Below are 23378 nucleotides of genomic sequence, written 5' to 3' on the forward strand. Positions count from 1 at the left end.
TACATTTATATCTTTGTTGTTATGTTTTGCAATTATACGGAAAGCAATTGCACCTTGAACGACGTTGGCGTTACTGCTAATTTTACGATTTTTTATTCAGAACAATACGCGATTAATTCAACATGAACCAGAACCTGGTCGGCCAATAACAGCACGAATACTAGAGCCGAACGATGAGCAACATCTATGATTCTCTCAAATGAGCCGACATCGCTCACATTTGCCGACTTACATGCATACTTCGAATCTATGCCATTCGCATACAAATACACACACACACAGGCGTTAAGGGAGTGATGGAAAAGTTGGCAATTTTTTAGTTACAACAAATCTGTCTGCTTACAAATAGGAAATAAAAAATCACACAAGTAAAACAAGATCGGCAACACCAGAAGGCACAATAAACAACAATAAAAAATCGTACAACTGTACCGTAAGCGGAAAATAACAACAACATGTTAATTACTTAAAGCTTTAAGTTATGAAGAGAAGCTCAACGCCACCGGTTCCAGTTGAAGCGCGACCAAATGCGGCGCGTCGGGCGGCATGGCGTATGTAGCTGGTGAGCTTGTTGGTCAATCGCTAAGAAGGCTTTCATCAGCGTAACCGTGGCTTTAAAACAGTACGCGACCAGCGGCCAACAGAAACGGACTTGAAACAATCGGAACGACAATTCGTGCGGACAAAGCGTGAATTTTCGAAAGGAATACTTAAAAAAATAATCGAATTAAAAAAACGGGAAAATAAATAACGTGCAATTTTAACAATTTATATTCATACAATTTTTTTTTGAACAGCGCTATTGATTCAACATTCATCTGCAGGAGATTATAAAAGTGCGCACACACTTGTGGCGAATTGACGCGTTGTCGCATTGTGCATACGAAATCAGTTTTCACTTTGTTGTTGGATGTGATTAAGGAAAAGCAGTGAATTTAAACAAATAATTCAATTGCGAAAAAGAATTCCTGAATTCCTGAATTTCTGAATTCTTTTTCAGCGAGCCAAACCAACAAATTAATTCAATCCACGCTCACGCACACACACACACACACAGCTAATAAACAAATCAACAACAACAATCACAAAACAAACGCTCAAAAATGATGCTGAAATTCGTTTTGCTGGCGTACTTGCTGCATTTGGCAAACGCCGCGCCACAGGTGAGTCAGCCAATTGCAATTCAATGAAAAAATTTGCTGTCCTTTTTTGTTTGCCTTTAGGATAGCCGCATTGAATTACCAAACGATGCGCGATGTTCGGCTTGTGCAATTGTTTCAAATTAAATTATTTTTTATGCTGAAACATTTAAAACATTTCTGATGGAAGTAAATTTTTAGTAAAAAGAAATTTTGTTTGTAAAAAAATTACCGAAAGTCTTTAATTACTTACATGTTGCACTAGAAATACTACGAAATTAATCAAAAAAAAAAAAAATTGGTGCATACACTTCTGTTAGGTGTTCAACAGAGCTCCTTCTCCTATTTGCGGATTGCATCCTCATGATGTTCCACAAATGGAGGGGCCTACAGCTGTAAGCCGACTCCGAAAGGCAGATATTTTTTATACGGAGCTTTTTCATGGCAGAAATAAACTACGGAATTGCTAAAAATGTATGTACCCATATACTCGTACAAGGTGGTCATCAATGTATGCCCTCCCTTCGTTCAACCGGAACTTTCTCCACTCACATTCCATCAAGGGAAGCGTGGACGGGGGGCTACATTTGGGGACAGGGCCTGGTGAACTCGTTCACAGATGGATCGAAGTTGGAAGGAAAGGCTGGCGGAGGAGCTTTTTGCGAGGAGCTCCCTATCAGACTGAAATTCAGGTTACCGGACCACTGCAGTGTGTTCCAGGCAGAGGTAGCCGCAATCAAGGAGGCAGCTGATTGGCTGCTCACATGCGCACTAACCGTCGAGAAAGTAAATATATACTCCGACAGCCAAGCGGCAATAAGGGCCCTCGGATCAGTGACGATGCATTCGAAACTGGTCAGGGAATGCCTGGCCTCACTTTCGACTGCGTCCGAATTCGTTGACATAAGCCTCATCTGGGTACCTGGTTACAGCGACATTGCGGGAAACTGTGAGGTGGTTGAGCTGGCCATACAAGGGGCATGTGAGATGGATGATTTCCCCGCGAAGGGAGAGAATTGGGATCCCCCTGACTACCTGCGGTCTGCTCCTGGAAAGATGGGCTTAGCGCCAACTCGGCGAACATTGGTCAAATACACAAACTTGTAAGATCGCGAAATCCTCTGGCCACGTGCGGATCGAGGGCGGTCGGGCGATTTTCTGAGGTTGATAAAATTTCAGCTCTCGAATCTCGTGGGTTTTCTCACAGTACGCTATTCGCGAGAAATACATGCTGTGAGACTTGGAATTACCTTCAGTTCTGATTGCATCGGATGCATGGAGAATGAGCTGGAATCATCCCAGCACCTTCTCCTTAGCTGCCCAGCTCTGGCACGGTTAAGATCTAGGCATCTTGGCTCTTACTTCTTTGCTATGCCTGCGGATATAGCTGGCGTTGACATTAAAAATCTGATGAATTTCATCAGCATCACAAAGCGGTTGACACAAACACAGCACAGTCATCTTTCATAATCCACACACTCTAAACCCCTCCTCCCAACCATCCCACCACTACCTCACACCGCCCTCTCTTTTCATCCAACGGTTTCTCTTTCCCCTTACCTCCTTCACAATGATATCACGAATCCGTTTATCTTTGTCCAAGTCTGCCGATTCCTTGGGTGGCGCAATATTAATCACCCTTTCGAAAGATGTATAATTTTTGCAAATGACGTCGTGCACCAAACATATTTGACACTTTGAACTACAGCTTTGGCAGCTGTAGTCTACTAACGGACGCGCAATGGCACACTTAAAGGTCCAAATAGAGAATTCGATCACTCAAAATAATTTTCTGCTCGGCGATGCAAGTTTGCTTACTCTTTCTTACATCCTCTCGTTCTTTAATGCCTACAAAAATTTCCTCCCAATGGCCAGTATATCTATCGGTATTGAACTACTTATCACTTGAGCTGCTGGCCCTGTTACTATGCGGTAGACAGAAACAATTCTCAGAATGATTTGCCTATAGCGCATTTGCCCATAATTCAGCTCCATATAAGAGAACGGAGAGCGGATGGGTAGCCTTCATTATTTCCCGTTTCCACCTATGTATGCCATCAGTCTACTGCGTAGAAATGCCATCTTAGCGGCTTTCTCTGCTGCGTGTTTTATTTGGACCCACAAGGTTAGTCTTGGGTCCAGTCTTATGCTTAGGTACTTTAGAAAAGTTATAGTAAAAGGTTAAAGAAAACAGTTATTAAAACATTAAGTTCTGGAAACGCGATTTTTATGTCTTCGAGCCCTTTAGCAGGAGACTATTTTATTTTTGTTCGCATAACGAACGGGTATCCAACAGCATAAAGTAATCCAGATAAACATATTTATACCAAAAGGCTCAGAATAAAGGGAGGAATGGGGGGAGGGACTCTATTTAGCTATGTCTCTCCACCCGCCCGCACGATAGGTTAGGTTGCAGCAGTTGTCCTGTGGGCTGTCAGGCTCATAGCCCATTATGATGCCAGGGGGGGAAACTTCTCCCTCCATATCTCCGAAAACCAGTGAGTGCTCTTCAATAATTTTATAATCATTAAAAAATTGTCTACCTAGAATAGAAAACGTACGTCTGGGTAGAGCGGAATAATCGCACAGAAGGTGGGAGGTCTTCCTCTTCTACATCTAGACAGCTTCTGTAAAAGTCATGTGTTTTCACATCCATTGTCTGGGCGTGCCTACCTATTAGGCAGTGCGCCGTTATAACTGAGATCAGTGTACTAAAACTGTGCTCATTTTGGCTTAGCAGAGACTCTGTGCGTTTAGCATTGAGAGTCGGCCACAGTAGCCGGGTGATTTTGCAGGTGGCTCATTTTGCCATTTCGCCGTCTGCTTTCCTTACGATTTCTTCAAGGATGAGTAGCTTACATGTTTGTAAGGATATGTTTATATCATTGTCTGTATACTCTTCAGTCAACTGGGTGCCGAGTCTCGCTAATTCATCGGCTCTGCAGTTAATCTCAATGCCACAATGGGCCGGCATCCGTGTTACCTTTAGGTGAAATAACTCAGCCATCTCGTTAAAAGGTGTGCGGTATTTCATGGCTACCTTAGAGGTTGTCAACTGCATTGTGAGGAATTTAATCGTCTCCTGACTACCAGTGAATATGTAGATATCACCAGCAGATATCGTCGCATCACACTATACCAGTGTCGTGGCTTTAATTAGTGCCATCAGTTGAGCCGGAAAGGCACTACAATAGTCGGAAAGCCGAAAACTGAAGGAGATGCCCAGATGTTCGGAATATACACCTCCCCCGACTGTACCCTCGCGCTGTGAGCCATCTGTGTATACTTGGATGAACTCGCCTTATCTTCCATAGTCCCATTTCCACTGTTTCCTTGAGGGAAGGGGGGTAGTAGCAAGTGTAGGCGGATGCTCTTAATCCACCAGTCCCAGAAGCTACAAAATGTCCGTCAAGATTTTACAGTGACCGTGCCGCATTGCGCGCGGTATATCTAGCCTGCAGACCTATCGGAAGGAAGTTTAATGTCGCATATAATGCTTTCGATGATGTGGTTGATATCGCACCGGTTATAAAAACAAATGCGTCGATTTTGAAATAAATAAAATTTTGAATTATGGTCGTCTTTCTTTCTTAATTGGCGCGATAATCGCTTACGCGATTTTGGCCGAATTTAACAAATCGCGCCAGTCGTTTCTTTCTCGTGCTAACCGGCGCCAGTTGGACATACCTAGTGAAGCCAACTCCTTCTCCACCTGATCTTTCCAACGCAGAGGAGGCCTTCCTCTTCCTCTGCTACCACCAGCTGTTACCGTATCGAATGCTTTCAGAGCCGGAGCGTTTGTATCCATTCGGACGACATGACCCAGCCAGCGTAGCCGCTGGATCTTTATTCACTGTGCTATGTCTATGTCGTCGTAAAGTTCATACAGCTCATCGTTCTATCGACTGCGATATTCGCCATTCCCAACGTGCAATGGTCCAAAAATTTTGCGCAGAATCTTTCTCTCTCCAAGCGTCGCTTCATCGGATGTTGTCATCGTCCACGCTTCGGCGGCATACGTTAGGACAGCCATGATAGGAGTCTTGTAGAGAGTCAGTTTTGTTCATCGAGAGAGGACTTTACTACTAAATTGCCTACTTAGTCCAAAGTACCACTTGTTGGCAAGAGAGATTCTACGTTGGCCACTCCTACTTTCGGGTAAATGTGTAACTGAATAAAAACTCGCTCAAAGCTCATGTGTTAGACTTGAAAATATAAGCAAGAAAGAGTTAGGGTAGAGATAGGCGTTGTTACTGAATCTGAGACCTCGCGCACAAAAAATGTTCCCCCTTTTTGTTCACTTTACTGGATACTCACAAAATCAAACGTCTCTATAAGCCAACGACTACTGTGTTTAGCTTATGATTATGGCACTCGTCTAGCAACCGAGCCGTGGATGGATGAATTTTGAAATATTCTCAAACTCAAAACAAAAAAAAACAACGATGCAACTTCAAACATTGAAGTAATGCGGTGGAAGTAAAATAACCGCAGATTGCCATGCTCACACTTAGCATTAAACAACATACTTTTAATAATCAGATAACTATCCATTGCGCCACACACTCAGCCACACTCGACTAAACCGGCTCTAATAGGCAAATTACCTCAAACCATTTTACCATCGGCACTGACCGCAATTTTAATGAAATTGCACGCTTAATTAATTCTTAATTTCTCAATTATTCATTAAAATAATTGGAGTACACAACAAAAAATAGATCTAATTAAAAATAAGAAAGGTTTTTTACACAAAAATTACGACGAATGCAAGATTTAAGTGTTACATATTTACAAACAGAAGCATTCATATCTTGCAACATCGCTGAACTCGCATAATCGCAGATGTAAAGCAGTACAATAAAAAGCGTCACAGGACAAGCAGCGAAATATGTCGACAATTCATTACTTTAATTCAAGCTAATTAATTTTACACATTTACCCATTGGCGAATTATAGCAACTAGTAGAAAACTACTTAAGCTTGTGCTCGTACTACGACAGTACTTAAGCCATGCCGCCATATTTGCCAAGCATGCGCACACAAGGCGTACGAGAGGCGGCTGGTAAGTTCGCAATCTGAACTACAATTTTTTTTATTTTCGAATGCAACCTCCTTCCCCCTTAGCTGGATTGGGCTCTTCGCTGCCAAATTAGTACAGACAATAGTTAGTACAGCGAATAATGAACATTTGGAGGCGCTTTGTCATAAACATTCTGTCATCAAAATATCGGGAATTGTTCATTTAAAAAGCACGCGTTACACATATGTCGAAATTTTTTTGCTGAAATGTTGGTACAACTGCTCCCTATAGTGTCGCAGAGTTTGAGCGTGGTCTGTCAATGAGCTTGTTTTAAGCATTCAATTATAAAGGGTTTTCCAATAACAGGTGTTACTTAACTATATAAAAGAGTATCGAGAGATTATTAACGATTTTTCATGGTCGGAATTGGATGGTATTGATCTGGAAATCGCAAGACCGCGCTACGTACCACACAAGCAACGAAACCATTGATCTTTTACGGGAAAAGTTTCCGGACCGTGTTATCTCTCAAAGAGGTGATCACAATTCGCCACCGAGATCTTGTGATTTAACACCTTGTGACTTTTTTCTTTGGGATCACATGAAAGAGAAGGTCTACGCCAACAGCCCAGTGTCGATTCTACTTCTCAAAGATGGAATTCGTGCGGCTATCGAGGACATAGGGCAGCCACTTTGTTATTCGGTTAGGGAAAATTTCATGAAAAGGATATTGTCCTGTAAGCGTGGTCGTGGTGGTCATTTGGCTGATGTTATTTTCCACTATTAACGGCATACCTTTCTCTTTATAATGAAATAAACATCCGATCATTTAAGTTAAAAAATAGAATTTTTCTTTGAATATCAAAGTAACACCTCTTATTAAAAAACCCTTTATCAGTCATCCACTGGTGTGCTCTGTGATTTTCACTATGGATAAAAATATAGAACAAAAAATGTGTCTTAAATTTTGTGTTTTTAACAGGATTTCGTGTGCCGAATCATTTAAAATGTTGCAGCAAGCCTATGGCGAGTGTACTTTATCAAAAACACGGGTCTACGAGTGGTGCAAGGCTTTTGCAAACTGCTTCGACACATTAGTCATTTTGTTTTGGTATCATATACTTTTGGTTTTGTAAAAATGTCTGATTTTGTGCCGATTAATCGTCATTTGCGGGAAGTGTTGATTTTCCTCTTTCATTCGGAAAAACAAACGGCGGCTGAAGCGTATCGAGAGCTACTAAAAGTTTATGGAGATGCTGCTTTAAGCAAAACAACGTGCCGAGACTGCTTTCGTCGCTTTAAAGACGGTGATTTTAATGTTGACGACCGTTCGCGTGAAGGAAAGACAAAAACCTTCGAAGACGCTGAATTGGAGGCATTGCTCAATGAGGATATGTGTCAAACGCAATAAGAGCTTGCTTCAGTATTAGGAGTTACCCGCCAATCCATTTCCAAACGATTGCTTGCTTTGGGAATGATTCAGGATCAGGGGACTTGGGTTCCTTATGAATTAAAACCAAGGGATTTTGAACGTCGTTTTTTCGACGTTTCGCCTGTGAATAACTGTTCCAGCGTGTGGGTGATGAAAAATGGATTTATTACAGCAATCTGAAGAAAATAATGTCATGGGGGCTGCCCGGACATGCTTCTCCGTCGTTGCCTCGGCCGAATATTCACGCTGCGAAGGTTATGCTATGTATTTGGTGGGACCAAGTTGGTGTTATTTATTACGAAGTGTTGAAACCAAGCGAAACCATCACTGGGGATCGGTATCGACTTCAATTGATGTGATTGAGCCGCGCGAGAAGCGACCGCAATGCGCGGAGAGGCATGAAAAAGTGATTCTACAGCATGAAAACGCTCGGCCTCACATTGCCAAACCCGTTAAAACCTAAGTAGTAACACTGAAATGGGAAATCCTGCTCCACCCCCATATTCTTCAGATATTGCGCCGACCGATTATCACTTGTTTCGATCGATGGCACATGGTCTAGCTGACCAACAGTTCCATTCATATGAAGACATCAAAAAATGGCTTGATCCGTGGATACCCTCAAAAGATGAACAGTTTTACCGGGACGGTGTACGAGATCTACCAAAAAGTTGGGAAAAAGTAGTAGCCAGCGATGGGCAATACTTTCAATGACTCACTTGTAGCCATTTTTTCAGAATAAAGTTGTTTTTTCATAAAAAAAGAGCGAGAACTTAGTTGCGCACCTATATATTTTTTTTACCACTCAATAAACAAGTTAAGTTTATACTCGTATATGTATATTCAATGCTTAAATTTGATTTTTTGCCAAGTGCGACCTGCTTGAAGCGCTTCTGCTTCCACTAACACCCTGTAACTTACAACTGCCACCTTGACAACGGGCATAAACTCTAAATTGTTTTATCGATATTTTACGAGATACCAAGAAAAGAATGGATTTATTTTTCCCCAAACTAATATTTATCCATTTTACTCCATATTTTATTTCGCGTATTTTCTATTTCAACAAAGAAATTTACTCATTGCGCAGTGCTCCAAATTACGATAAGTTTCTGCTTTCGCAGGCACTGATATGGTGTTATTTATACCAACAAGCGCCTAGTGTTATTAGTAACGAGTTGATGAGTCGTTGCTAAGTAACTTAGGTCGCGCGATCATCTTAACAGCCCCTCGTATGTGTGTTTTCAGCAACATTTGATGGCAAAAATGTTGTGTTTTTTGTTTTTCTGTCGCAACCTCAAAATTGTGGCAAAAGTCGAAGCCAAACGATGAGCCAATACTACAAGTTAATTACTGCAAACAGACAATATAAAATGAGTTTTAATTACTTTGAGCACAATTGTCAGGCAAATTAACAGCATCGCGCACTTATACGCATGTAAATGTAGATATGAGTGGGCATACATTTTTTCACGAATACATTTTTAATTCCTGAAAAGCTAGAAAAATAATGCAATTGTTAAAAAAAAAACAAAAAAAAACTCGTTGACCTTACCAATTAAAATCTATAGATATTTTTACATACTCCTTATAGTACGTGTGTATGTATATTCATATGCAACTGGAAAAAAAACTAAAAATTTTAAAATATCACAATTTTTCCATTCACAAAAAGTTAACCTCTATTTGCAATTTTCCACCCGTCAGAAGTTTTAATTTAACATTTGTCGCTTTAACGCAGTAATTGTTTACTTTCCACACGTTCACACGCAAAGCTATTAATTCACATTATTTTGTGAGGTTGTTTTATTTTGCCAACAATGTTCAGCACGCGCCAGCAGCTGATTTCTACTACGTGCAGCATTCAATGCTACAAATATTTTATTGTTAACTTTTTTTGTCAAGCAAATTAGGATGTGAATATTTTTTTCTCTGAGCAAACTTTTTTTGATTTTATTTAATTTTTTGTCAAAATTGCACAGCTGGATGCCCTAAGCAAGCTTTTTTTTGTTTTTGATTTTCTTTATTTTTTGCCAAAACTACACAACTGGAGCAGAAAATTGCATATATTTTATCATGCACAGTCCTCGATTTTTTTCTGCTTCCGGCCACCCGTTCTGCTTAACCTGCCTGATACAATAATTCAATATTAAAAAGTAAGCACAAAAATTATTTCAAAATTTCATACAAATAAAAAATAACACAAAAAAAATATTTAATTTGTGTTCGTATTTATATTTTGTCAGCTCATGGCCGGTTTAACAATGAAACATTAAATTAAATTTCAGCTATTATTTATTTGTCTATATTTCGATCTCAAACAGAAGCCGTCTGCAGTAGTTGCTCTTGGCTGTACCTGCTCGCCCAGGCGGGCATTAATGGAGGCTTTTGAAACAGTTTAACCCTCAAATGTCAGATTTTCCTATTTTCTATATCTCTATTCATTTTACTAAACTAATTTTTAATGAAATTAATCGATTTTGAAGTCCCTCTTTTTATTAGACTCTTACTTTATTTTATACAAATAAATTTTTTTGTATTTTAATAACTTCAGCGAATTCAGGAATGTTGAGGTCACGATGCATACATATCTACATTGCGAATATACCAAGGTGCGTTCACGGAGGGATATCTGAACGTAGTTGTTCGATGGGCAGCGATCTGCGGCTTATCGGTGAATCCTCTTAAGACGAGCTCGTCCTTTTCACGAAGAAATATAAAATACCCAGCGCTCAACTACCCTCGATGGGGGGCACTCCGCTTGCTTTCTGACAAGGTGAGGTTCCTAGGTCTAATCCTTGACAGTAAACTAACGTGGAAGCCCAACACTGAAGAGAGAATAAGGAAGGCAACAATCGCCTTGTATGGATGCAAGGGCGCAATTGGCAAAAGATGGGGCCTCTCGCCTAGAGTTGTATTTTGGCTCTAAAATACCATAGTAAAGCCAATCTTGTTATATGGAGTCGTTGTCTGGTGGAACTCACTGGGGAGGATGACATCAGTTAAAAAGCTAGAAGGGCTGCGCTCATTGGAATCAGTGGGGCGCTGCGAACTACTCCTACTCTAACGTTTAATGTAAGGTTAAATGTGGTCCCTATAGACTTCGCAGGCAGAATTGCCGCTGCACGTACCGCAATCAGACTGAGGGGCTTGGGCTATAAGCTCAATCTCACATATGGGCACTCGAGCATCCTCAGAAACTGTAAGTTCATCCCCCCCCGTCGACGATCTGTACGAATAGTACAGCAAAAACACTAGTCAAGACAACAATGCAATGCATTAAGATAGGTTGCAACGCATCTATGCCTAAAATAGATAAGAACAAAAAAAGAAATGCTGTATACTGGTGGACACATGAGATCGCAGAACTTAGAGATATGTGCATCCATAAGCGTAGAAAGTATACTAGAGCCAGAAGATTGGGCCCGGCGATAACAGAATCCGAAGAATATAAAAAGAGCAGAAAAGAATTGAGGAAAGCTATAAACCAAAGCAAAAAAGACAAATGGGAAGAGCTACGAAACGATCTTAACAATAACCCATGGGGGTTGGGCTACAAAATCGTTATGAAAAAGCTAGGGGCCAAATCCCCTGCTGCTGATATGGAAACCGAAATGGTAAGCAAAATAGTCGACACACTCTTCCCAACACACTGTGCTGAGAGGGAAGAACTCGAGTATGAAACAACGGAACCTGTCCCATTCACAGAAGAAGAACTTATGGATGCTGCAAAAGCAATGAAATGCAATAAAGCACCAGGACCTGATGGCATAGTTGCAGAAATATTGAAGCTATTGGCAATCGAACGCCCTTTTTTGCTGCTAAACATGTACAACGCATGCCTAAAAGAAGGAATTTTTCCAGAAATATGGAAAAAACAAAAACTAGTACTTATCAGTAAGGGAAAGGGAGACCCAACATTAGCGTCCGCTTATAGACCGTTATGTATGCTGGATAGCGCAGGAAAACTCTTTGAGAAACTGATAAAGCATAGTCTTAGCGAAGCCGTAGAGAACAGCGGCGGCCTCTCCGACAGGCAGCATGGTTTCAGAAGTGGCAGATCTACCTTAGGAGCCATCCAAGATGTAATAACTAGCGTAGAACATGCCCAGGCAGGTAATCGCTACTCCAAACGTTTAGTATTACTAGCCACACTGGACATCAGAAATGCTTTCAACAGTTTAAGTTGGGACGACGTAATTGAAGCCTTAAAGGTAAAATTCAAGACCCCGAGTAATCTATTGAAGATTATTCGCAGCTATCTAAGCAATCGCGTGCTCTTATACGAAACGCGAGAAGGGTGTAAGACCAAACAAATAACAGCAGGTGCGGCCCAAGGATCAATACTCGGACCTGAACTTTGGAATATAAGCTACGATGAAATCCTTCGAATAGAGATGCCCGAGGATGTGCATTTGGTGGGATACGCAGATGACATTGCAGCTGTAATAATCGCCCGGAACACTGACGAAGCCAAAAGGAAGTTAAATCAGGTGATGATCCGAGTTCAGACATGGCTAGAAGACCATGGATTAAAGCTGGCCACAGAGAAAACAGAGCTAATCCTTCTAACGAACAGACGTATCCCATTAGAAGTAGACATATAAGTACTCGATGCCACTTTATCGACAAAAAGAGTGGTCAAGTACCTAGGAGTGCAATTAGACACAAGGCTAACCTACTGGGCGCATATAAACCATGCTGCCACAAGAGCTGCCAAAGTAAGTGGCATGTTAAGTAAGCTCATGGCAAACCTTGGAGGTCCAACGCAGAACAAGCGAAAACTTTTAATGGACACGACGAACTCGATTCTCTTATACGGATGCGAAATATGGGCAGATTCGCTAAGGGTGCAATGCCGGCGGAAAACTTTGCAATCTGTGCAACGCACCTGCGCTCTCAGAGTGGCTTCGTCATATAGAACAGTATCTGAAGCAGCGGTGTTAGTTATCAGCGGAACCATCCCTATAGATATTCTAGCACAAGAGCGCAAACGGAGATGGGAGGCAAAAAACACAGGAACCCCAGTATTACGTTTCTCCGATATTAGAGTCCAAACGCTCACACTTTGGCAAGCAAGATGGAACTCTGAACGGTATGGTAGATGGACAGCGAGACTAATACCCGATCTAAAAAAGTGGGTAGAAAGAAAGCACGGTGAGGTTAACTATTACCTCACACAGTTTTTGTCCGGACATGGGTCCTTTCGCAAGTATTTGTGGCGAATGGGTAAAGTGAGCCAACCAAACTGCATATATGGAGATACTGAGTATGATGATGCGGAGCACACCTTCTTTAAATGCGAGAGGTGGAACGTAGAGAGAACAGGTCTGCAACGAGCTATTGGTGTATTTACACCTGAAGAAATTATCGACAAAATGATGATAGACGAAGAAAAATGGAATGCCGTCTCAAATTTTGTAGAGGATATTATCCGAAAAAAGAAGCGCGAAATGGAAAGTCATGCTGAAGAGCATTGAGCATAGGTTTCTCAAAACAGGCGACCCTGGACGCAGGGTGAGTAAGTAAGTGTCCTTCTTAGGACGCCGTCTTTGCCCTCTACCTCGAAGCAATGCGGAAGCAGTCCCGGGGTGGAGGGAAAACTCCAAGAGAAGAGGGGGGATATTTTTAGTGGAATCACCACACACGTAGTAGCGACGGTTACTATATGGGGCGAAGGCATTTTTAACCCAACCTAACCGCCAAAAAAAAAAAAAAAAAAAAAAAAAAAAAAAAAAAAAATCCCCCCCCGTCGACGGATCAGTGTGTACCCTCCCGTAGTCCAAGCGGAACTTTCTCCACCCATATTCCATCAAGGGGGAAGTGCACCGGGGGCAACCACACTGGTTTGATAATTTGATTGTGTATCATTATTTTGTTATAAATGGAGAGTTTTAAATTCCGTCCAATGAGCCATTTTTTCGTCCATACATTTTTCGTATCTTCAAATTAAGTTCGCTTCGTTTTATTTTTATATGCTCCTTCCAACGTAGCTTAACATCGAGGGTTATACCAAAATTGATTTGTTACTGTTTAATTTTATTCACCAAATTTTCGTCCATTTTTCTACAGCGTCTATAGCGGTTTGAAGTTTAGCTGCCGCTACTTCGGCGGTTTTTCCTGATGCAAGAATTGCAAAGGTGGCGATTATAGTGCTTGGAGGTAATTGTATATCTTTCGTATAAAGAAGGTAAAGAAGGGGCCCAAGGATGCACCCTTGCGGCAAGCCAGCGTTTATTTTCTGCAATTTGGAATACTCATTCCCTTGTTTTACGCGAAAGTAGCGTTCAGTTATATACGATTTCATAAATGCACTGTATTGAAGTGGAAGGCATAAGTTCAATTTGTTGATAAAGCCTTCATGCCAAACCTCGTCGAATGCTTGCGCGACGTCCAGGAAGACTGCTGCGCATACTATATGTTTTCTCTTCAAACGATTTTTCTATTTCAGCTGTAATTCAGTGCTCCTGATCTATGGTGTTCACAATGGAATCCAAACTGGTACGAAGGTATCAGATTGCGAAATTCAATGATTGGTTTTAAGCGATTTAGTAGTTTTGAAATTTGTGGCAACAAGGAGATTGACCGTTATGAAGAAACAATATGTGGACGCTTTCCTGGCTCGGCAATCATAATCATCTCCGCAACTTTCCACTTGAATAGATTGGCTAATCTTACTAGGTTTTTTGTGGGCTAGTTGCTTTAATACTTCCGCTGTGATTAAATCAAATCCAGGTGCCTTTTCGTCTTCTAGTCGCTTGATTGAATTAGAGTGGTTTCTTGATCTAAGGAAGAATATAAGTCATCGCATTGGTTCTCGCACGGTTGAAAGGTGTTGGATAGATGCTTTGCAAATGTTATAGCTTTATCCTTATCACTTCTCGCCCACGTGTCACTTGCATTTTTCACTGGAGGAACATGACAGCTTGGGCTTTTTAAATATTTTAGGCATTTCCAAAGATAGCAGTCATTTTTCACATGAATCAACAACTTTTTGTACTTGAATTGCATAAATTAAAACGCATTTTACAGCTTTTTTGTCTGATCGATTTAACATTTTACACCAATCACCAATCGGGTCGTAACGAACATCATTTGTTGGAAAATAGGTGTTATTCAGGAGTTTCCGGATGTGATGAAGGACGACCAAGAGCACGGGACTGGGCAGAAACAAACAAACACATTGATTCAGCGACTTCACTATGAAAGTTAATCAGTTAACAGGTGGTGTCTCCTTAATGTAGGCGGTGATATAAAATGTACGCATTTACCATTGCCATATCCAAGATATGATAAAAGTTGCGATTTGTTCACATTCTATTCTTAATACGTATGTGGTTGGTTGGTTGGTTAGAGTGGGAATTCATCCAGAATCCAACTAGCGCTTCCGCACCATTTTGTTGCCACATTCTCGTATCCATTTTTGCTGCTTGTTTTCTGACAGTCCAAAAGTCAGTTATGACTGTCGTTAGTCTCCATGCGTCCCGTCGTTTCATGTTTAACAATGTTGACGATTGTTTCAGGTTGTAGGTGAACCATAACATTCTGCTAATTTTGCATTTCGTCTGGTCTCTTCATCTACAATCAGCGACTCGGAGGTATTTAAGGGAAATTGTACTCTTGACTGCACCTATTGGTGTGAATACCGGTACTGCAAGAGCGTTATTCAAGGCAGATCCCCTTCTTGCAAGTTAATCTGCTTTTTCGTTACGTTCAATATTCCGATGTCCCGGGTCCCAGATTAAGTTTACTTTATGGCTTTCACTCAAGGTGGTGAGAATAGCCTCACTATGTTCTACCACCATAGAGGTTGCCTGGATTGCAGCTTGGCTATCCGAAAGAATAGCGATATAACCCTTTAAAGAAAAATCTGTGATTAGTAGCCTACAAGCTTCCCCAATTGTCAGTACTTTTGCCTAGAAGACACACTGCTGGTATTAGGGAGACGCCTAGATTTTTCAATTCCAAGTCTATGAGAATATGTTACATGTGGCTGTTAGCTCAGAATAAAACAAGGCGAATTCATTATTTGTTTTCTAGTTTCCCTATACTTTGGTTTGACAATAAAACGTACAGCACATTGTTGTTGGTCTATTGCCACCACTTTTAATATTATATATGCGCCGAAGCCGAGAATCATTCATTACTATTAAAAACAACAAAACGTAAAACAAACAAGAAAGATTAAAAGCAGACAATGACTACAAATTTCAAGCGCAATACCCAGCTCCGCCTTTAGGTGGTTTCACTTTTGGTGCAATTTTAATACACTTAATTTACTAAATATCATTACATTTTCCAACTGCTAATAAATGTTTTAAATTTTCTACTCACCAGTATTTTTGTTTAGCTCTGCACGATGAAATTAACTTTATTTTTTAGCACCACGCTGTCCTAGAACTCATATAAGTACAAGCTTATTCCGTCTTGAAACAGAATTAAGCTTCTTCTTGCATTCTTGAATAATCATTAAGGTTTGCTTTGCGTTCTCCAGGGCCTTCAATGCAGCCTGACTGACACTAAAGACCAATCTGTATCCCGCTCCATCTCCTCTCAATTATCTTTTCTGTTACTTTCAAAGTGGCAAAAATTCCCGTTCGGAAAACAGTAGCCACTCACATAGCGTAATGATGCTTATTACTATCGGCTGCAGAGCCTATTCCATTCCTGGGCCCGTCGGTAAAGCAAATATCCGTCAAATTTCTTTGAATGCACTGTGGATTACTTTGACATAAAATTTTCTTACAAATCAGACTATGGCCGTAAGCTCGTCCTTAGGGGCCAAAAACAGTGGATACTGCTCAAATAGCATCTTAAAGATTTGTCTGTGTCCCGAAGTTCCGTCTACGTGCCAGAAATCATATTTATGGAGTCTAAACATTGCTTTAAGGCTTCCTGCTATATTTTAAAATTCAAGGTGAGCAAATCAAACGTAGCATTTAGGACATCGTCGGAGGTTGTACTCATGGCACCCGTAATGCATAAACATAAACTTTTTTGCAGTTTGTGCAGTTCCTGACATGTGAACTTAAAGGTGACCCGTCGCCACCAAACCACAAAGGCATAAGTGGTGATTGGTCTGATAAGTGCTGTGTATAGCCACAGTACCACAGAAGGTTTCCGACCTTAGATCTTACCAAAGGATCTACGGCAGATTTGAAAAATCTTGAATGCGCGATCCACCTTCAACGAAAAACGAGAAGTTTAGCTGTTGAAATTAATTGCAGTACGAATTTGATGAAATTTCGTACTCTAAATCCGCAGCTTCTACCTGGAATGCGATGTTCGTGAAGTGATTTATCGCAAATTCACTGTGAAGAGACAGTCTTGTGTTTTCAGTATGACAGAATTTGCACTTTGGAACCCATTATGGGGCAAAAGGTTAATCCATCAAAATGAGTAAGTAACAATGCGCAACATCATCGGCAGTTGCATAGGCAAATGTGTAAGCCAGCTTTATTACAAATTACTAGAATATTTGCCAGCGCAATCAATGATATTTTCCCATTTTATAAACCTTAATTGCACAAGCTGTCAGTATTAAGATATACCTATGTACATATATGAGTATATGCATATGGTAATAAAAAATGGCATTTATTAACGTTAATTGTGAATTTGCATAACCACCAAGTACAAGTTTTTAAAAATGTACATTTAAAATCGCTAGATAATAAAAAGCATCAAGCTTACGAGTGTCTGTATTATCCGAGGATCAGATGACTTTATGACGGTCGTCATAGGCATTTAATACTTGTATGCGGTGGCAGAGAATTTACTACGTCCCCAAGCCGTATCTCACATCAAAGTGAGATAATTTAACAGGAGAAGGGCAACAAGACTCATGATTCAAAAATTATTCTAGTGGCACGAATAATGAAAGTTCTTAGCACAAACTTCCAGCGTGAGACGGTCACATGAAAAAACAAAGTCTTTTGGCTTTTAGTACAATAAAAGCAAAGGCTAGACTAAGACTAGTTCCTTTAATAAAGGTAGATGAAATGGTTGAAGTACCACTCTGGCACTCCCCAAGCGCCGCTTCAATGCCATTTTGAGGCCTCCAAGAGGCAAATATCTACAGCCATCCGGAGCAGTTGATGTTATGAAGAAACTGATGGGATTTAAGTTGCTGCACTGTCCTGGCCTGTCGAAGAAAGTAGCACTCAGTGACCTTAATCGTCTAGCTGCCAAACCCGGGCATTTACAGAGAAAGTGATCAACAGTCTACTTCTCTGAAAGGTCCCCCAGCTTGTGCAATGAGGATTAAATGATAAACCAAGCTTTTCTGCGTGTGTGCCGATCATTCAATGACCGGTAAAGGAGTTTGAAAATTTAATAGCGTGGAGTCCCCAGCACTTTTTGAGTCCTGCGTCAATTGTACTGTGACCGAAAGGTTTCTGAAAAAGCTCTATGTCTTCTGCGCTTTCCTGAGAAATAAGTTGTGCCTCTCCCTTATTCCTCTTTAACAACAGTCAGGCGGATGCCGATAACCGGGCAGAAGATCTCTGAGACCAATTCAGTCGAGCCCTTCCTGGCAAGCTCATCAGCTATTTCATTTCCCCCTATGTTGCTATATCCTGGAACCCAGATCAGGGAAATATTACCTGCACACCCAAGGGATTTGATCCCCTCCTTACAGAAATTGACTAGTTTGGATCTGCATCATGGCGTCGTCGGAGCCTTGATCGCGGCTTGACTATCGGAAAAAATTTTAATATCTCCCTCGCTCTCACGTTCCTTAAGCATTTAATATGCCAGCAGAATCGAAAAGGCGTCTGCCCGAAAAACACTAGCAGTGTTCGACAATTTTAAAGAAAAATCAGGTCAGTCCATAAGTTCGTACGTTTTTAAAGGTGGTTTTAAAATCAATAAAGAAGATGTTCAAAGTATTTATTAAGCAATAATATATTTTCCTTCATTATTTACAATGTCTTGCCAACGTTTAGGCAAATTTTTAATTCGCTGCTCCAAAAATTGTTTGTCCTTGGAGCCAAAATACGCTTCGATATCCCTTTTTATAACTTCTTTTGAGGAGTAGTTCCTGTTACTCATATGAGATTGAAGTCCACGCAAAAGGTGATAATCACAAAGTGCAATATCCAGAGAGTATGGTGGATGTGGCATTAGCTCCCATCCAACCTCGTTCAGCTCGCCAATGTTTACCTTGCGGTATGAGGTCTTGCGTTGTCGTGGTGAAACAAAACTTTGCGTCTATTCACTATTAACTTTGCGTCTATTCACATTTAGGTGCCTCATTCAGGTTTGATAGCTGATGGGAATAATAATCAGCAGTTATCGTCTGGTTTGGTTCCAGAAGTTCACAATAAACAATACCGGCCATATCCCACCAAATAGACAGGAGAATCTTCTTGGGGTGAAGGTCATCTCTAGGGGTGGGTTTTGGTGTTTCATCTTTATGAATTTAACCTCTGAGCTATCATATCGACTGCCAAATTTGGTTCAGCTTCCATGAGTTCGAGCAAGGCGTCGGAGTTAAAGACTTCAGGGCAATCAGCGCGCGGGACATCCTCCACGTCGCAGTTACCACTTCGGAATTTTGAAAACCACTTTTGCGCAATCCTTACATGTCCCTTAAGAGATTGCCTACAGAGGCCAGCCTCCTTTCGCTAGTGGAACCCCTCAGCCCTTAATTGCTTCATTGTGTTTATGCCGCTGTAAAGTTCATACATACATAGTAAAAGTCCATAAATTTGTCTCAAAATTATTTTTCAGGCTGTGCTGATCTTCCAAGCTTCCAGTGAAGAAAATACTTTACTCCTCAATAGCTTACTTAGTTCAAGGTAGTACTTTTTTGTCCATGGTATTTCGAGGCTGAGTCATAGAAACTTTCAGCACACCAACCAGCCTGCATAGAATTGTGTTTATGAGCAAGTCAAATTTGGCTTCAATATAAATACATACAATACTAAGTAAATAAATTTAAGTTTTTTATAAAATTAGATCTGGATAATGCAAAATCAAGCAGACTGGTATTGCACAATGAATTATAGTCTCGAAGTACGCGAGCAATTGGTGCATCACTCGCAAATTTAGTCTTAAAGTTTTCCCCCATAAAAAGGGTAAAAATCTAGAAGACTTCTTTGGGGAACATTAAAACTTATCCGCTCAAATAGATCTGGACAGTCGACGAGGCCATTAACAACACTGAAAATAAACGAAACTAAATGGACTGTCCTTCTCTTTTCAAGAGGTTCTAGATTAATTAGTTTTAGCCTAGAATTTTAGGATGGAATCCAAATCAAATCGGAGGGAACGTAATGCTTGCTTAAGAAAAATTTTTGAGCGCCTTCTAATCTATTGTATTAATCGAGAGTTGGTCGTACGGAACGGTCTCCAGATGATAACAGCGTACTCTAGGTGAGAACGAACAAGAACGTAAACAGCAGTTTATAGGCATACGGATCAGAAAATTCAGAATGAAATTAATGTCGCCACTGAAGGAACATTTTGTATCGAATAAAACTCCAAGATCCTTAAACTCTGTCACACTTTCTAGTACATCATTTGAAATGGTGTAGGATGTGCTAAAAACGCACTGACGCCTCGAAAATGTTAAATGAAAAATTTTTTTTAATATTTAAGGACAGACGCGATCTTTTGCAGCAATGATGAAGATTGTTTAAGTCGAGTAGAAGCTTCTGAGCATCCACTGAGTCATAGATAATTAACAGATGAGAAGATTTTTAAATCATCCGCGAAAAGCAAGAAATTAGAAAAAGTTAAACATTTGCTTATGTCATTGATAAAAATGTCAAAATGGAGTGACCTTAAGATGCTCCCTCGGGGGATACCTGAAATGGCAACAAATATGACTTAAGCCATTGCAAAAAGCTGGAGTGAAAGCCTACCAACTGGTTTACTAAAATCTCATACGACACTTTGTCAAATGCCTTAGAGAAGTCAGTGTAGACGTAAAATCAAACTGGGTCCCTTTAGAAAACGATGAAATACAAAATTCGCTAAAAACAGCAAGATTAGTAGCTGTAAAACGGCCAGTTACAAAACCATGTCTGTTTGGGTAAACCGCAAAATAAATTTTTCTTTTACAATACATTCAAACAGTTTAGAGATGATTGATAGCTTGAAAATCGGCCTATAATTACGAACATCATTTTTTCTTCCACTTTAAAAAAAATGGTGTAAACTTCCAATCATTTAAGAAAGTGCTGCACGAATGTGATCTTGAGGTATTTTGGCCCATTCTCGTATAATCGCTTTTTTCAGCGCATCCATACTGGCATATTTTTTAGTCCTCACCTTACTCTCCAAAATAGACCAGATGGAATAGTCCATCAGATTTGCGTCTGGCGAATTCGAAAGCCATTGTGTGGACGAAGTGAAGTGTGGAACATGATTTTTTAACCATTCTTGGTTCACACGAGCTTTATGAGACGGTGCCGAGTCCTGTTGGCACGTCCATCGTCTACGACCGAAATGTTTGCGTGTCCACGGCTCTAAAGCAGCTTCTAAAACATTTCCCCGATAATAAGTCGCATTCACTTTGACACCAGGCTCGATAAAAACGATTGGAGAGCGTCCATCAGCGGTCACTGCGGCCCAAACCATTACTTGCGATGGGAAATTGCTTCGAGTGGCCATACGTGGGCTCAAATTCCTTAGGCTCTCTCGTATGAGCGTTCGGTCAAGTAAACACGATCGTTTTGAGTGCTTATGAACTGCTCAGTTGGGATTTTTTTTTCATCAGAAAACACAATGTTAGGAAATTCGCCACGTTCGTGCAAGCGCAACAACTCCTTTGATCTTTCGCACCGAACTTTTTTTTGCTCGGGTGAAAGATCGTATGCTTTTTGGAACTTGTAAGCCTTGACCTTGAGCTCATTTTTCAATATGCGTCGAATGCTGTCTTGCGATATTTTCAGTTCTTTGTCCATTTTTCTTCCACTTCGACGTGGATTTCGTTCAAGTCGAGCCTTCACTTTCCGAACCATTTCTGGCGTTGTTGCGGTTTTTTTTGGTCTACTTCCATAGCGTTTTGCAATGCTACCAGTATCATTGTAACGTTTTGTAGTGCGATACACAAACGTTTTATTCATTTGGAGGTGACTGAGCTCACGAACAATGATTGTGATTTTCCAGCCAAATTTAAAGCAATTACACTATTACGTTTGAATTCCATCACAGAAAAAAATGCAACAAAACTGAGACGCAAATGCTTTTGATGGCTTATAAACAACTGTCATTAGAACAATTTTGACGTTAATGTCATGAGCAGTTTTACAGATAGAGGCAGTGTGAAATTGGCAACACTTCGTGTCGTTCACATTGTATTAAAAATAATCTTTAGAGGAACTACTAACGCTGGACAATTCTTAAGCAAAATAGCTGAAAGACCATCAGTATCTGTATGTGACGACGGTTTGAGAGAAAGCATCCCCTTGCAAATGTCATCAGATGAGGCTATCATGTATATACACATGTAACATACTTGAGCAAGCACATAGTACAAGTATGTATGTAAATATGTACTCGTGTGTGTCCAACGTTATGCTTTGATAATTGTAAGAATGTAAACACTTTTTACCAGACAAATAAACATTCAGCCAGTTAGACAGATAGCTCAAAGTACGCACATTAATATGCAAATTCATGCTAAAAACCACAGCAAATGATTCTTCAACAACCACTGGCTTGTGCTCATATTTAAATGTGTGTTTGAATTTGTGTGCGCATTTGTCACCTGCGGGCTCTGTTTAACCTAATTTTACGATTATAACTTTTTCATTTTTATTTTGCAGACTAATGAGAAGCATTAGGTGAAAGATATTTGAGTTTTGGGAATAACGGGATCCCAAATTAAAAACACAGTCATTGGCCTTTATTAATGTAGATTCTCGTGCCCGCATATGTGTGAGAGTACGCATTTATAAATTTATAGAAATTGAAAACTTAGATGCGCATGAGCGGATTTGGCTTTATTGAGATTTTTTATAAAGGGTGGTTAAATTTCAAGGGCCGATGTTGAATGTGAACCACACCTAAACGTCAACGACATCGTTGGACTTCTTTCTTTGGGGTTATGGGAAAGAAAGGGTGTACGTCGACAAGCCAGCAAACAATTAAAGAGCTAAATGATAATTCGGCACATTAACGGCATAGAACCTCAATTATGCCTCAACGTCGTCGAAAATTTGGACCATCGGATGGAGGTGTGCCGCGGGCGTTTGGCCAATATTTTGTTCCGCACGTAATTGAGCCATACCAATATTATCATAATAAAGAGAAATGATAATAACTTTCCAAAAAAGTTGTATTTTATTCAAAACCAACACCGGCCCTTAAAACTTATCCACCCTTTAGATAAGGAACTATTTGCATTTCCTGGTCTTCGGAGGTGTGCCGCCGAGGCCGTGGCGGTCATTTGGCCAATATTTTGTTCCATACGTAATTGAGCTATACTAGTGTTATCATAGCAAAGAGAAATTACAATAATGTCCTAAAAAAATTGTACTTTATTCAAAATCAACACCGGCCTTTGGAACTTAACCACCCTTTATTATCTACATATCGCGTCTCCTAGAAAACGGAACCAAACTTATAAATATTTATTACCGACTTTTTCCGAAAATAAAGCACTTACTTACTTTTTTTTTTTTGGTCCAAAATACGGGCTAGGGCTTATTTTCGGGGGAGGGCAAAAATAAAAGTATATTTATATTTTTTTATTTTACACAGAATACAGAAATTTAAATTTATTCAATTATAGTCATGTCACCTTCTTCTGGAACATCGTCATAAATAAAAT

General features: G+C 40.3%; 1 protein-coding gene across 2 annotated transcripts in view; it reads left to right on the forward strand.

Annotated features, from left to right (window-relative positions):
• Positions 1-516: 516 nt before the first annotated feature.
• The window catches only part of LOC128868500 (uncharacterized), a 64094-nt gene continuing 41232 nt past the window's right edge, over positions 517-23378 (forward strand). The window contains exon 1 of one of the 2 annotated variants that reach the window (XM_054110661.1): positions 517-1163. In XM_054110661.1, coding sequence (XP_053966636.1) covers positions 1104-1163 — 60 coding nt within the window. In that variant the 5' untranslated portion in view covers positions 517-1103. The remainder of the gene's footprint in view (positions 1164-23378) is intronic. The other variant, XM_054110662.1, reaches the window with a different exon arrangement.

Source organism: Anastrepha ludens, chromosome 6 (assembly GCF_028408465.1).
Source record: "Anastrepha ludens isolate Willacy chromosome 6, idAnaLude1.1, whole genome shotgun sequence".
In the NCBI taxonomy this organism is placed as follows: Eukaryota; Metazoa; Arthropoda; class Insecta; order Diptera; family Tephritidae; genus Anastrepha; species Anastrepha ludens.